At 39.8% G+C, this 16,639-nt stretch overlaps 1 protein-coding gene across 2 annotated transcripts in view; it reads right to left on the reverse strand.

Annotated features, from left to right (window-relative positions):
* The window catches only part of LOC136872267 (uncharacterized), a 476,437-nt gene that overhangs the window by 34,570 nt on the left and 425,228 nt on the right, over positions 1-16,639 (reverse strand). For both annotated transcript variants that reach the window (XM_068230005.1, XM_068230004.1), the window contains exon 3: positions 13,848-14,154. In XM_068230005.1, coding sequence (XP_068086106.1) covers positions 13,848-14,154 — 307 coding nt within the window. The remainder of the gene's footprint in view (positions 1-13,847; positions 14,155-16,639) is intronic.

Below are 16,639 nucleotides of genomic sequence, written 5' to 3' on the forward strand. Positions count from 1 at the left end.
GAGACATACATTGATATTATGAGGACAATTAAGAGCTAATATTATTGACTATGTAATGGCAGTAAGGCCAAGGTATCATAATTATAATGCTGGGAGAAGAATATAGCCTAAGTAAATTAAGAATCATATAGGATTTAAGAGACCGAAAGCATACAAATGCTGTAAACAACAAGTTGTGAAATTAGGAGAAAGGCTTGGTCGAGGTAGGGCGAATCATGAAGCAGGAAACTGCACCCTGTTAAAAGTGTGTAGTATATCTTTAGAAAAGGTGGGTGGTAAGTGAACGGAAAGAGGCAATTCCGTTTTGGTGTGTCTGTGGACAGTTACCATAGGATGAGAAATTCGATGGCCTTCTCGAAGGGAGGCGAAAGTTAGAGAAGGTATAAAACAGGGATACACACCCTAGTCGAGGCTTCTTGGAACGTCTCTACCAGGAGTGCGGGCGGAAACCCTGTCAGTCAGGTCTCCGATAATAATAATAATAATAAGGTCCGAGTTTGGACTTAGAATATTCACTTCAGTACTTCGACCACGCCAAGTCTTCTATGTTACTGATATTCGAGGTTGAGAAGAAGATTGTAAATACTGTATATAATTATACATACTCATCAGTCTACAATTAAAGGAGGTTTTGGGAAGCAGATGACTTCGTCTCTTCACACGTAGCAAATCACCCAGGCCCATTGAAGTATAACATCCCTACCGCTCGGGAAACAATCTGATTATTCATCACTATTCGTCGTGGCAAAACCTGTGTCACGACAGTGGGATTCGACCCCACTCCCTCCCGCATACGAGCTCATAGGTGCGCGCCCCTAACCGCATGGCCAACTCGCCCGGTAACTAGGTTAAATGAAGGTTTTCTTTATGTCGTACCTTTACCAATTCCTTGAGATTGTTGTATAAATCTTCAAACACCTCAGGCACAATAACTGAAATTGCATGTTTTGATACTCTAGACATATATAAGTGAAATGTCCGAACCACCAGTTGCTAGGAATCTTTAAGTTGTGCCTATAAAATATATTCTGTCATTCGTGGAGCCGGCTTTCCGATAATCTGTATGCTTTCTTGCAATTTCAGGCCTATTTACTGTCAACAAAAACTGAAAATCACGTAGGGGAATTCTCAAGAATATTCTGAAAGCCTGCTGTTCACGAATTAAAAGTTCTGACATAAGCCTTTCCAATAGTTTTTTTGCCACACTTTCTGTCTGCGCTTCCTCTAATAGTACTCGCTAAAATAATGGAAACTGCAGCTGTAAGTATTTTCTTCTTCCTCGCCCTGTCCATTGCAACCTCACAAACAGCTATTTTGGTATGGGCACAACGTTGAGGAAGTTTGTTAACAACAGTTTATTAACATGTTTACGTTGTTTATTAACTTCGTTTTGTTAACATTGTTTATTTTAACTTCGCTGTGGACTTACCTTCGAGCATACAAACCGAGCAAGCGTGGCACCAACATCAAGCTCTGAGCGATCAGCTGATATATGGCAAAACAAGGTGGTCTTCCTTAAATCCCGATTTAAGTGTGCTCCATATGATTAATTCATTTACACTATTGAAGATGGTGACAAATGCAATTCCTTTGGAATATTTCCTTTCCTTTTTGTATGAAAAGTGTTAAGTCATATGTGTGATATTTGGGTGTGTATACATACGGTGGGGTGATTAGGCCTTACGTGGTTAACCTAGTTTAGTTACTTTAATGTCATAAGCTGAATTTACTGCGTAATATTTGTCTAAAATAGTTCTCTTTAAAATACTTTTACAGTTCTGGAAATAGTAAATTGGACAAAATATACCAATAACCTGAATTTCTAATAATTCTGATATTTTGCTGGTTAAGTCTTATAAATAGAGAAACGTGGCCGATAATTAGCCAGTCGGCCACATTATACCTAGAGTAATTATCGTCAAAGAAAATTTGAAAGTATTAATACTTGCAGCTGATAACTTCAAGGTTCTGCCCCACCACCATCACACTTATTCATAGATCTTCACATTTAGTTTATGGATGTACCATATAGTCATGCGTGTTTTACAGGACCTAGCATCTAGGTTATCATGCATGAACTCACACACAACAACCTAATATCTAGGTTATCAGCCACTAATATACACTGACTGACAGAGCAAATGCAACACCAAGAAGGAGTGGTTCGAAAGGGATGAAAGTTGGGGAAAAAACAGAGACGGCACGGACGAATAATTGATGTTTATTTCAAACCGATATGCAGGTTACACAATGCGCACGGCATCGACTCAGTAGGATGTAGGACCACCGCGAGCGGCGATGCACGCAGAAACACGTCGAGGTACAGAGTCAATAAGAGTGTGGATGGTGTCCTGAGGGATGATTATCCATTTTCTGTCAACCATTTGCCACAGTTGGTCGTCCGTACGAGGCTGGGGCAGAGTTTGCAAACGGCGTCCAATGAGATCCCACACGTGTTCGATTGGTGAGAGATGCGGAGAGTACGCTGGCCACGGAAGCATCTGTACACCTCGTAGAGCCTGTTGGGAGATGCGAGCAGTGTGTGGGCGGGCATTATCCTGCTGAAACAGAGCATTGGGCAGCCCCTGAAGGTACGGGAGTGCCACCGGCCGCAGCACATGCTGCACGTAGCGGTGGGCATTTAACGTGCCTTGAATACGCACTAGAGGTGACGTGGAATCATACGCAATAGCGCCCCAAACCATGATGCCGCGTTGTCTAGCGGTAGGGCGCTCCACAGTTACTGCCGGATTTGACCTTTCTCCACGCCGACGCCACACTCGTCTGCGGTGACTATCACTGACAGAACAGAAGCGTGACTCATCGGAGAACACGACGTTCCGCCATTCCCTCATCCAAGTCGCTCTAGCCTGGCACCATGCCAGGCGTGCACGTCTGTGCTGTGGAGTCAATGGTAGTCTTCTGAGCGGACGCCGGGAGTGCAGGCCTCCTTCAACCAATCGACGGGAAATTGTTCTGGTCGATATTGGAACAGCCAGGGTGTCTTGCACATGCTGAAGAATGGCGGTTGACGTGGCGTGCGGGGCTGCCACCGCTTGGCGGCTGATGCGCCGATCCTCGCGTGCTGACGTCACTCGGGCTGCGCCTGGACCCCTCGCACGTGCCACATGTCCCTGCGCCAACCATCTTCGCCACAGGCGCTGCACCGTGGACACATCCCTATGGGTATCGGCTGCGATTTGACGAAGCGACCAACCTGCCCTTCTCAGCCCGATCACCATACCCCTCGTAAAGTCGTCTGTCTGCTGGAAATGCCTCCGTTGACGGCGGCCTGGCATTCTTAGCTATACACGTGTCCTGTGGCACACGACAACACGTTCTACAATGACTGTCGGCTGAGAAATCACGGTACGAAGTGGGCCATTCGCCAACGCCGTGTCCCATTTATCGTTCGCTACGTGCGCAGCACAGCGGCGCATTTCACATCATGAGCATACCTCAGTGACGTCAGTGTACCCTGCAATTGGCATAAAGTTCTGACCACTCCTTCTTGGTGTTGCATTTGCTCTGTCAGTCAGTGTATATGGATAAGCATACACACAACAAATTGTTCAATACTTCTAAGTGCTCAGGCTATATCAAACTATATCTGAGTTAATGAAACCTAATGCGATGCACCATTCACAAAACTATTCTTAAAAAGTAACATAATTTACAATATGATGAAAAACAGGAACCCATGTAGGCTATAACTCACCAAAAGAGCTAGGCAATAAATGTATGATGTAATGCAGGAAACAAATAGGCCTATTTACTTGTAGGTCATACACCATTCTTCTCCAGAAATGTTGTGAAAATATGAGAACTGCATATCTTGACAATATTGCCCCGCAGGAATTCTTTGAGGTGCCAGTAAATCTACCGACAGGGGCTGACGTATTCGACCGCCTTCAAATACCACCGGACTGAGCCAGAATCGAACCTTCCAAGTTGGGGCCAGAAGGCCAGCACTTCAACAGTCTGAGCTACTTTGCTCGGCCATCTTATATATCTAAATTTTGTTGTTTTATATATATTTGAGGGGCTTGCGTGATATTGGCCATCATCCATGTATACTTAGGTGTTTGTTGAATTTGTCTGATAACCTACGGTGTATAACTAGCTTCCAGGGTCTAGGATTTGAATAGGTGCCCCAGGACTTCAAACAAGGTACCATCCTGGGATTTTCCTGAAAGGAGTGCGGGAAAACTAGGGGAAACAACTCTCAAGATGGCCACTGTCAGGACCGGCATATTTCAAAAGGAAACCATCAAGCTTAAAACGTGGAATCTAGACCATTTTTATGGAGGTTTGTATGTATTGAACCCATGACCTTTGTGCCCTATTAGTATTATGCAAAAATTGACAATTTAATTAGAAGTTCGATTCTTGATGGTACGGATTTGACACGTGACGAGGGGGTGATTACCTTCGGTCCCACGCTCTGGGATACGTGACGTCAGCCGCACGTGTCAACGCGGAAGAATCTTAAGTCATTTTTGTGAACTATTTCAAAGCGCGTGTACAGGGCGTGCCCCAAGCCAAGTAGAAAATATAGTGCCTATCAAAGGAGGTCATTTATCCCACAAATCGAACGCGTTTACATTTTTATTGTCCATGAACACTACCGCCAGAAATGTAGCGAGTATGTAGTCACCTTCAAAACTCTTGTAATTACAGTTTAATTAAGTCAGAAAATTTATAGAAATTTTCTTGGCGCCGAAGGGACATGCCCAAAGAGAGGGGGTAACTGCTATAAATATGAAGGGACGCCATGACGAAGTCTCCTTCTCCTGCATTTTATGGTACGAAGCGGACGATAAAGTGTCGAGCTGCTCGGTGAAATCAAATAACAAAAGTAGACTGAGTTCAACTGCAGATTTTAGCCATTGTGGCTGGGGTCTTGACTCCATGAGGAGATAGTTTTCTTGAGTGAAATAATTGTACCCGATAGGACGGTCAAGGTACTGAATAAATTCTCATGTGATAAAGTAATTCGTGTGCGGAAGTAACTACAGTCCATCGTGTGCGATCAAAAAAAGTGAAGGGCATTTCTTTTTTATGCTTTATTCCAGGAAACCTGAAGAAATATAATAATGATCTGTAAAGCCACGAATGTAAAAATGGCTAAATAAAAATGCCAGGGTCGCAGGTGAGCCCTATGACGAACACTGGCGTGACTACATAAGGTAGGTGACTTTCCTTCTTACTACCTATTATATCTTGTTTCATGATCTCTAAAAGTGTATTTGCATGGGGATATACGACGCAGTGGTCACCCCTATTAAGTTTTTGTAAATGTTAGAATACGACTAAAAGAGTCATTTGTTTTATTTTCCACTTGGATACATTTTTGAAGTCTTGCGAGTGCCGTATAATGTTGAAAAAGTTATTGAATAGGGTTTTGAAGTGATATCACGTCCAATGTAGGTCGTCATTTTCGTGTGTGTGTACTGCCTATATTTTGTGATGTCAAATTAAGATGTTCATTCCACGTAAAATTTTTCTGTCTGTAATTTTGACGTAAATAATATAGAAATCCATGGTTACTCATTTTCAATCGAGTGGAAGCGCGCTGTCGGGTGAGAGTATAGTGTGATGAATTTCGTCACGGAGAGAAACGTTTTTCTAGGCCCATTTTAAACTGTGTCTGACTGACAATAAAAAGATCTGGTAGAAATTTTCAGTCATTTTTCGTAAAAATCAAGTTATTAAAAATACGATATCATGCTATGCGAAGTTGTTCATTATTAATGCATTTGCGTATTAGGCATCATGAATTCTAGTAAGGATTTTATTCCAGTTCTTTGTTGATGATAGTTGCGAGTGGGGAAATAGAGGTTAGTTGTTGTGTGAGTTGAGATGAGATTTGTGAATCAGGTTAGACCTGTCATTGAAGCCGGGACATGGAAGCCCGAGGAATATTTTATAATGTTGGGAATGGAAAGATATACATAAAAGTCCATAGCGGTATTAATTTGCGACGCGTATAATTATTGTGGGCATCTTGAAGCATAATATGTGCATTTTGTTGGTTAGAATATCGTATTTGTTCAATTATGTCGGCAGAATTTAAAAGGGAACATTTTGAGAAGCCATTCAAGTAGAACAGAACAGGTGCTTCATGTCACTGCCAAGCGGACTAGGGTGAAACGCCGGCAGCTGATAGAGAAACACACAGTGGGGATATAACGGGACACGCGTGGAATTGAGATTGTATTTCTCGGCCGGGGAGAACGAAATGTTGGATTTAGTTGAAATTTTCATCCGGTAATAACCTGAGTGTTGTGGAATACTGTAAATTTGTTTAATTGGGGACGTAATGAACATTTGAAACTACGAACTTCGAGTATAATGAACAAGAGTAACCAAATTCAGGGTTGTCCAAAAAATATGAGCGATGGTAGTGATGATTGGTTTGTCTGTGAGGGGTGCGCAAACTTTATAATGTTATGACGAGATATGGCATCGTAATTATATGCCGAGTTGCTTTTGGTTTGTACGTAGATTATTAGGATATCCAAGTGTTAATAATGGCTAGGATTATATTAGATTTAATGTGTGAAATCATGAGACAAGATATATAGCTGGACATGAATTATGTAACAATTCTTTCCCAGCCAGATAAACATCACAGGATTGAATTTACATCACAGCTGTGTAGGAATTTGTGAAGAAACCAGAGTCCGCGGAGATAGAATTTGTTGTCTTTTAAGATTTCATTAAATCATTTAAATTATTTAATTATTGAATTCAGTAAAACCGCATTTTGAAATAACTTTAATCAAGCGAATAACTTGGAGATGCATTCTGGAAATCTTAGTTTGTTTTCTGGGGAATATGTAAATGATAACGTAACGATTAAGGAGACATATCCGAAGGAAATGGATTTTACTGCCACAAAGCTTGTGAGCATTGCTATTGTTGTAATTATTTAACTTTGATTGATTGAGCAGTGAATGTGCTTGGGATAGTAAAGTGGAAACTTAGGTCATCAACTGATGTAACTTAATTGTGTTTAGCCTTCAGCCTAGAAACTTGGATGGTCAGTAGGTCATCAACCTCAGTGACTCAGATTAGGGCCATATGCCACTGTAGCATCATTTTCCTTGCGGTCATCATCCACAATGACTTTAAAGTAACTTAGAAGTTTAGATGTCGGTCCATGACATAGACGCGGGTCACATCGATTCAATTAAGGGTCCATGCCGTAGAACCACTGTGTGGCACACACCGATTGGACTGCCTTAATTATACCCAGAGTCCAGAGTTCGTGTTACGAGGGCTGGACCATAACGAATCACTATGATAGTACATGTGGTCTCACATGGAGGCCGAATTTAAGGATTTCCAGACTTTCTTTCTTTAATAAAAAATGAGACAATGGTTTCTATTAAGAATGTCCATCAGGCAGACACGTCAAAGGCTCACCAGTGTTCTAACCTTAAATATAATATAATGATTGTGGTGTCCAGTGGACACGTGTAATGTCAGTAATACCGTTGACATATCAGAATGCTTCAGAATTTCCTGAATAAAATTGGAATCTTTTAAACAGACCTTTCATTCAAAGTAGATAGATTAGAATTACTGAACCCTACCTTTACCTCAGCAAGTGACGAAGAACCCGATACGACCCAAGAGACAGTTCTCATGAACTTTGCTGATAGGTAAGAAAGGTAGGTATCCCTAAATATGGACCAAAAGGGTTCAGTATGTATGTATGTATGTTTCCATTAGGAATTATATAATGTAAAAGTGTTAAGAGGAATAGATTGGCTACTTGTTCTGATCACTACATTGTCAAAATTTAACTTACATTCACACCACTAAAGAAGAAGAATATCAAAACTAATAAAGTAAAGAGAAATTATGACCCACGCCAGTTAATAAAAAATGTCAAATATAAGGAAGTCACGCAGACAATAAAACTGACAGACGACCTTGAAGTTCTCAAAAAGCTGCAAATTTAGCTCCATTGAACCCTCGTAAAAACATGTCTGGTGGACGACAGAAAGTGATGAAATTCATAAAGGGAAACATAAGGCATGGTTAAAGTTCAAGCCCAAAAATCACAAGAAAATGCTATCAACCTAAAAATATCAGGAAGAAATTTTTGCAAGATACTAGAAATTTTTTGAGAGAATTTCATAAGTATAGAATAAACTCCATTGAAGTTACATAACACAAATTCTAGAGACTATTGTAACCTTTTCGGAAGACAACTACAGAAATTTGCTCCCCCTACATTAATGTTGAAAGATGAAAATGGAAAAATGGCACATAACAGTAGTGAAAATGCTGAGATTAAGGCAAAAGCATTCAGTAAACTTTTGAACTGTGAAGAACCTACGGAACTATTACAAATTAATAAAAATACTCCAATTGAAACCAAATTTAAAAACACAGACCCTCCGATATTTCAAGAATTAGAAAAAGCACTAAAAGAATATGGCATGTGGAGAAGACCAGGTTTTTGTAGAGATGTGGAAATATTCAAGTAATATTGTTCGAATTTCCTTACACATGGCTTTAACAAAAATTTGGATCACTGCACATTCCCAGAACATTGGGCAACAGCCTTAATACACCCTCTTCTCATGAAAGGAGATAAGAGTAATCCAGATAATTTTAGGGGTTTGTCTATCATGGACAGCATATACAAGATTTTTTCCAAGATCTCATATGGAAAGATTAACTAGAAAAAGAGTTAGTAGAATACCAAGGAGGCTTTATACCCTGGAGAAGTAGCACTGGACAGATCATCACTCTAAAATTAATAATGGCATACTACAGAAAACACAACAGTAATAACATTTGTTGACTTTAAGAAAGCATACATTAAAAATTTTATGGAATTTAGATATTTGGATTCCATCTTAATTTAATTAAACTGTTAGAACTTTAACTAATGCCATATCAAAAGTAAAGTTTAGAGTAGAGTTTTCTGATCCATTTTTGATTAAAACAGGTTTAAGACAAGGGGACTGTTTCTCTCCATTACTATTTCATTGTGCATTAGAATTTATAATAAGGGAATGGTACAAAGTCAACACAAAGAACATAAAAGTTGGAAGCTTCAAACAAAATTTAACTTTAAATTGTTTAGGATTTTGCTGATGACCTTGCTCTATTGCCCAAACAATATTCAGGAAACTCGACACCAGATTAAATCTCTACAGGAAATAACACAAAAATAGGTCTTACAATATCCTTTGAAATAACTGAGATCATGTTCTCACATCCCCCACTGGTAAATAAAATAACAATTCATGGGCAAAGGATCATAACCTATAATCTAATGAGAATCCAGCTTGGCATAACAGAATAAATGAATTAAACAAAACAAATTATATCACCAAGACTACATGCAATTTAAAAAGCTTATCGATAGCAGCAAAATTAAGACATTATAAAACACTCTGACAGCCAGAAATAACTTATGCTGGTGAAACCATTTTTAAAACTACTAATACAGCTGAAACAAACAAAATCCTTAAGACAGAAAGAAGAATGATTAGAACATGCAACAGTATCAAGTTAATGGACAATGAAGAAGAGCATCAAATAAATCACTTTATAAGGAAACTGAACCAGTATTGACATGGGCGCCCATAGGGGAGGACCTAGACCTGGGGATATGTAGTATTTTGGAAGATGAATGGCAGTAGAATAACACCCACGGTATTCCTTGCCTGTAGGTGGGGGGGCTGTACTACCACTTCTAAGTAATACCGACCTTTAAAACATTTTCCTGATAGGAAAACTCCTGACTACACTACACTACATTTTTGCCTTTCTCTGAGAGCTAGGGGGGGGGGGCGGTTGCGCAGCCACCCCTTGCCCCTGGGCATGGGCGCCCTTGAGTATTGAGCACTATTAGGAAAAAGAAAAGTATATCATTCTCTGGACATCTTTTCAGAACACTTGACACCAGAATTAGCAGAAGAATAATTGAAAAATTATGGAATAGCAAGACCAAGATAAAATGGATCAGGAAATTAAGAAGGATATTAAAGAACTACTAATAACAATAGACGATCTTAAAAACAAAACAGAAAAATAAGTTACTTCAAGGCACACACACCAGGCTACACACCAAGGTCAATACAAGGTCTAATGGGAGGGTATTTTCAATAGAACAAAGGAAGGCAGCATCTCTCAGAAAAAAAAAATACTGGGCTGATAGGAAATCAAGAAATCATTTGTATAATTGACTAGGGTGGTCCAATGTAGGCCATAAATAAATAAATAAATAAATAAATAAATAAATAAATAAATAAATAAATAAATACATAAATAAATAATCATTACTATTATTATTAACTAGCAAATGTACACGTGCTTCGCTACGGTATTCTACATTGTATTCGAATATCGAAAAAAATACTGTACATGCAGAAAATACGATTGCAATAAAATTGCATGTCTCTTAGCGTTATCCGAGAAACAGCATGGGGAGGTTCCTATACGCTGTTTCCAATGTGAAGTGTTTGTTGCGGATTTGTGATATAACGGCAGGCTCAATTGCCTACTGCCATTCACAATCGAGTTGGGAAGTTTACATTATAATTGTAGGTCTCACTGTCTACTGCGCGGTCACAATCGATCTGGGGAGATTTCGTCACAATGGCAGCCCCCTTTCCTACTTACAGACAGATAACAGTTGAGGAGTTTTTATTATAATGGCAGGCAAGTACCCTATTATAATATGATAATGTCAGGCCCCTTTTCCTACTGCCAGCTAGCTTACCGCCAGTCACATCAAGTTGGTGGGCCACTATGCCTAATGCCAGTCACATTTTAGATGAGGTCATTTGTTGTAATTGCGGGCACCATTGCCTACTGCCAAACACAATCGGGTAGGGGAGTTTTAAACAAAACTGCATGCTCCCTTGCCTTCTGCAAGTCAAATCGAGAAGTAAACTATTCATTACAATGGTAGGCCTTCCTTACTATGGCCAGTTACACAGGAATTGGAGAAGGACCCCATTCCTACTGACAGTCAAAGTCGGTGTGGGGAGTACTGATTACAATAGCAGACACACCCTTTCTCGATCGCTACAAATCGACATCAGTGAATACATATAGACCGACATAGAAAAGTATATGCGTGTTTACAATATTGCAGACCTTCATTTACAGATTAACTGCTGCTAAACGTACGTCATATTGACAATGGATTGTACCATAAGACGCCGGATTTAGTGGCCTAAATGGCTGGTCCTATGATATCTCATCTATTCTTGGGTCAGATTGAGTTAGAAACGTTGAACCGGGTAAAGTTCTTGTAAGATTACCTCACATTGATTTACTTTTCGGATAATTATGTGACAGCTTCATACATAGCATTTGGCTCACATATGGCTACTGGGTGGACCAATTTTCGTGAAGAGTTTGATGATTCTGTATTTCCTATAAGTGACTGAAGGTATGAATTATGCATGTGAAAATTCCAAATTTACTTAACATCGATTAATAGAGAAAAATCAAACGTAAAAATGATACAGATACGACAAAAAGTCATAAGAACAAGGTTGAGGAGGATTCCAAATTGAACGGAGATTGTGAAATCCATTATGTGATAGGACCTCCCGAAGGTCTGCACCATCATTAAAATTGCCTCCATATTTCGATATTCTTCGGGGATAAAAAGTGAAAAATTTAAATATCTTGGAAGTTTTCTGTCCGTTACAGGCTAAAACGTATAATTTTGTCAAATTTCCATGTACTTTTTCGTCTGGCAGATTATGCCGCAATCTGGATTTTGGGCGAGGAGGGTAAAGATTAGGACCTTCAGGAAACTAAACCAAAAAATATGCAAATGGTCATTATTACCCCTTAAAAGGGTAGTTGTGGAAAATTTCATCAAAATAGTCAATGTAGAGGCACACAGTCGTTACGATTTTATTTATATATATGGATACAGAATCAGCTCCACGTGCAATCACCTTTTGGGCTATGTCCGCTGGACTTAACTTGCAAAACTGACCATTCATAATATCTCCCTTATTAATCTTCCTGACGAAAAAATGCACACGAAAAAAGTTTTAGAGATGGAATTCCATCACGTTTGATCGATTTCCAGTCAGGTTGGTCTTGTACTGTATATATTGTGGAAGAGTTAAATCACAATTTCTGTTCCCTATAAACCACCAGTCCATTCCGAGAACATGAAATTTTATTGACCTTTAAAACCTACTTTTGGACAGGTGGATGCTAAATACAAAGTTTGGTTCGAATATCTTCAGTAGTTTTTAAGTTGTAAGAAATACGCTTTACACGCACTCGCTCTTAAGTCAGATGGGACTTGTACCGAAAAACGTTCCGTTAATGATATCTCCCTTATTAATCCTCGTATCGAAATGATGCACGAGAGAAAAAAAAAGGTTTAGAAATTAATTTCTATTAAGGCAGGTAGATTTCCATTAAGTTTGTTTGTGTAGGCCTATATTTTTTGGGAGTAAAAAATCACGGTTGCGGTTACGTATAAACCCCCAGTAAATTCTGGGATTTAGAAACAATATTTGCCCTAAAACCTACCCAAGGACAGGTGGATTCTAAACATGAAGTTTGGTGGAAGTATATCCAGTAGATTCTAGCACTCGCGTACATACGGAGTAATTAAGGAAGAAAATAATACACTTAAGAAAGATGACATTAATAGAAAATGGATTATAACTGAGGACAGCTGGATAACGACAAATATGAAAATGCCAAGCGAATGTATTGGAAAATCAAATGCCTCACAATAAATTATGCTGGTATGAGCTATGGATGTAATAAAGCGGTAACAGAGGAGAAATTTAGCCGCAGTGATTCTTAGGTAAACACATAAGAAGATGACTAACGGTGTTATTACTTAATCTATTCGAGGGCGGTTATAACCTCCAACGATATTCCGCTAATATCCCGCAGATAGGCCGATTGACGCCTCTCTTGCCTTCTACCCAAGGAACAACCATGAATTTAAAAGCATGGTGAGGCAATACGTTACTTTCCTGCTGGCAAGCAGTCAGAGACGTTGCCATGGTAACCTGTAGGTTCGTTGTCGGTCTGTCGGTCACTCAACGCATAGCATGATACCCGCAAAAAATAGTAAATTTCTCCGTCATGTGAAGAGTAAGGTAAATTATGTTCATAAAGAAAGTTGTTTATAATGAAGAGACGCATCACAAACGATCCACGGAGTTTTCAGAAAATCAACAGTATAAGAGAAAATGGAGGAAAACCGTTCTCGGTTTCCTATAAACCTCCCGTATTTTCAAGGATTTTAAAACGATATGCATATCGAAACCTTCTCCGGGATGAGTATACTCCAAATATGAAGTTTGGTTGAGATCTATCCAGCCGTTTCGGCGTGATGGTGGAACAGACAAACAGACACCAAAAGTATAAACCACCGATTCGGTCTTGAGTTGACCTAAAACAGATAAATATCTGAAAAATTGGCAAAACAAAAGAAATTATAGACAGTGAACGACCTAAAACTTTATTTGTATAGATAATCAACGTCTTATTGCACTGCAAATAAATAAACCAGCCAATTCCATGGAGCTACAGCCTTGATAGGCCTTGGCTTACCAAGCGACTGTTACTCGCCCTAACACCTGCAGATTACACGAATCCTCTCGGCTGTTATTCTTGGATTTTTAGATCGGGGCCGCTATTTCACCGTCAGATAAATTCCCAATTGTAATCACGTAGGCTGACTGGACCTCGAACCAGCCATCAGATCCAATAAAAATCCATGACCTAACCGGAAATGGAATCCGAGGCCTCTTGGTAAGAGGCATGAACGGTAGCTCTAAACCATGGTATTGCAGGAAGTGTAAATTTATACCTACCTTATGTGGTCATCGACGTTCCTAGAGTAGTGCTGCATGCTACCCACCACCCGCCAGAATGGTTTGTAACAGCATTTCAACGCATCCACTGATTTTACATTGTAGTCTGGAAGAACATCCTCCACCACGTAAATGGAACTCAGGTTGGATGCTATCAGTTGACGTCTCCTGGTTTGACACCTTATAGGCTTTGGATGTTCTACGTATTTGCGGATTGCTGGGTCGAAAGGATCAAGAGCGGGAATTCTGCATCCCCGAGTATCCACCAGGAAGCCAAGAGTTGCATTTGGAATAATGTTTTCAGGAACTGTGGAGAAATAACACAATGAACTTGCGTGACAACGCTCGGTGTTATATTACAGTATCTACATAATAATAATAATACACACAACAAGTAGTAAACCCGAGGAAATACTTTCACTGCCGGACAGATGACAGCTGTGGTTAAAGCAGATGTAATGTACACCCCTTTTAATTGACACGTACGCCACGTAAATATAAAAGACACGAACATCCTGCACAGGGAAGAGATAGGGAGATGGGCTAGTGAAAACTTTATGGAATGTACTACAACCAGATCAATGACGAGAGCATTGACAAACAACTTAAAAAATTATGGCTATCTAGAGAAGAGTTACTTCCGGAAAATGAGGAATTCAGCCAAGCGATCCGAGATAAAGTGATCTCAACGAAGAGTTATAGGAAACACATCCTTAAAGATCCCACTTCTAAGAATGACGAGTGCAGGAAATGCAACAGCAGCCCAGAAACCATTGAGCACGTCATCAGCAACTGCAGATTACTAGCGCCAACATCATACACCGACATACATAAATATGTTGCTAAAATTATTATACATAAAGAAGGAGCCCTGACCCGATCTTTAATCCTTACTAGAAATACTGTCCACAAAATGAAAATGTAAACTCTACTGGGATCGAACGATACAAACAGATAAAACTGCTCCGCACAATAGACCAGCCATAACATTAACACACATACCCTATTGACATCGCTATCCCGAATACCATAATATGAAACAGGAATACAGGGAGAAGGTCGATAAATATACTCCTTTGGCTATGGAAGTAGAAAGGATCTGGAAACAAGACAGAGTTCAATTTCTCCTTTTCTCCTTTCTCTCACTGGTCTCACACCAAAACCATTTCCAGAAAACTTGAAGTTTCTACAGCTCCCAATCTACACTCACAGAGTGGCACAAAAGGCTGAAACATCGTCAGGACATTCCTGAGAGCTCAATACGGACCATAAAATAAGAGAACAATAAAGGCACATTTTGTAAATGTATGATTAAGTAATATTTCTTATATGCAAATTATCGAAATACGAGCTACATTACCAACTATAAAGATGAGAATAATAATAATAATAATAATAATAATAATAATAATAATAATAATAATACATACCTACATACATACATACATACATGCATACATACATGCATACATACATACATACATACATACATACATACATACATACACACTGAAACCATTCATCACTATGTCATAGGCACGTTAGGAGGTTCAGTCAATTATATATGCCGTTTTCCGCAACATTCTGCGACATATAATGTCGTAATTAGCAGTTTACATTCCAAACCGGGATACGAGTTGCGATACGGAGGCCCGAAGGGAGCAGTTTTCTGCGCTGTATCGAGAAAGGGATAGCGTATTAGCACGGAACCTTGAAATCGCGCCCTCACTTGGTGCGAGAGAGAAGGAGAGATGACGCTACGTATGGAAATATATGTTGTCAGAGAGTGGGGTGAATTAAGGTGTGTTAACCCCCAAGAAATAAAAATCCTTACTGATTCAACACCGCATTCATAGGTGCCAATTCACCATATTTAACTAAGAATAAGGAGAAGAAGAACACCTTTGTCTGAGATAATCTATGGAAATTTATAAGTCAGGTTTCATTCGAACCAATGTATTTAATGCAAATTGTTGATGCATATAAATGCAATACTTAAATCGTGGATCGGTAATGACGCATGCTATATGGTGGTGTGCAGACTGAAACTGAGTGCTAAGATCTGGCAACATGAGGAGAAAGGTGGGAGTACTTACGAGATAAACCATGACGCGTGAATTTATAAAATGACGCTTTTGAGATTGTGAATGACCCGCTGATCGGATGGACATCGATTTGAATTAGTATAAAACAGGCGTCACGAGCTATAATTTGATTACTTTCACGTCTCTGAAAGATTCCGTTTACCGGAGCGCAATCTCGATTAGGGGCGTGGTCTACCACCTCCCCAACCACTCAGCCCAAACACTATAAATAAGACCCGGACCTAGATGCAGGATCTCACTTGTAATTTGTGCAGCTACTGTACTTACGTGTCGTGGTGGTGATTATTGTTTTTAGAGGAAGTACAACTGGGCAACCATCCTCTATATAACACTAATCAGAGGGAAAAAAATGGAAGGGGTCCGACACTTCGAAAAATGAAGATATCGGCCAAAAGAAGACAAGGGCCACGAAGGGCGTGAAAATGAAAGACTCCCTAGCCCTCGCAACCTAATAGCGTCAGGGTCGGAAAAGAACAAGAGTTGACCAAGAGAAGTCGGATAGGATAGATGAAAGTGAGGAGCCTGGCACAAGTAAGTGGAAGCAATGCCAGGACTCAGCTGAGGGCCCCGTGGTCGCCAACCCACGCTCCAAAGTTCAGAGCCCCTGGGGCCTTACGTGTCGGTAATGAACTATGGATATCAACTATGGATATCAGTGTATGAAGTGCTGTCTCGAGCTAAAACATA

This window comes from Anabrus simplex, chromosome 13 (assembly GCF_040414725.1).
Source record: "Anabrus simplex isolate iqAnaSimp1 chromosome 13, ASM4041472v1, whole genome shotgun sequence".
In the NCBI taxonomy this organism is placed as follows: Eukaryota; Metazoa; Arthropoda; class Insecta; order Orthoptera; family Tettigoniidae; genus Anabrus; species Anabrus simplex.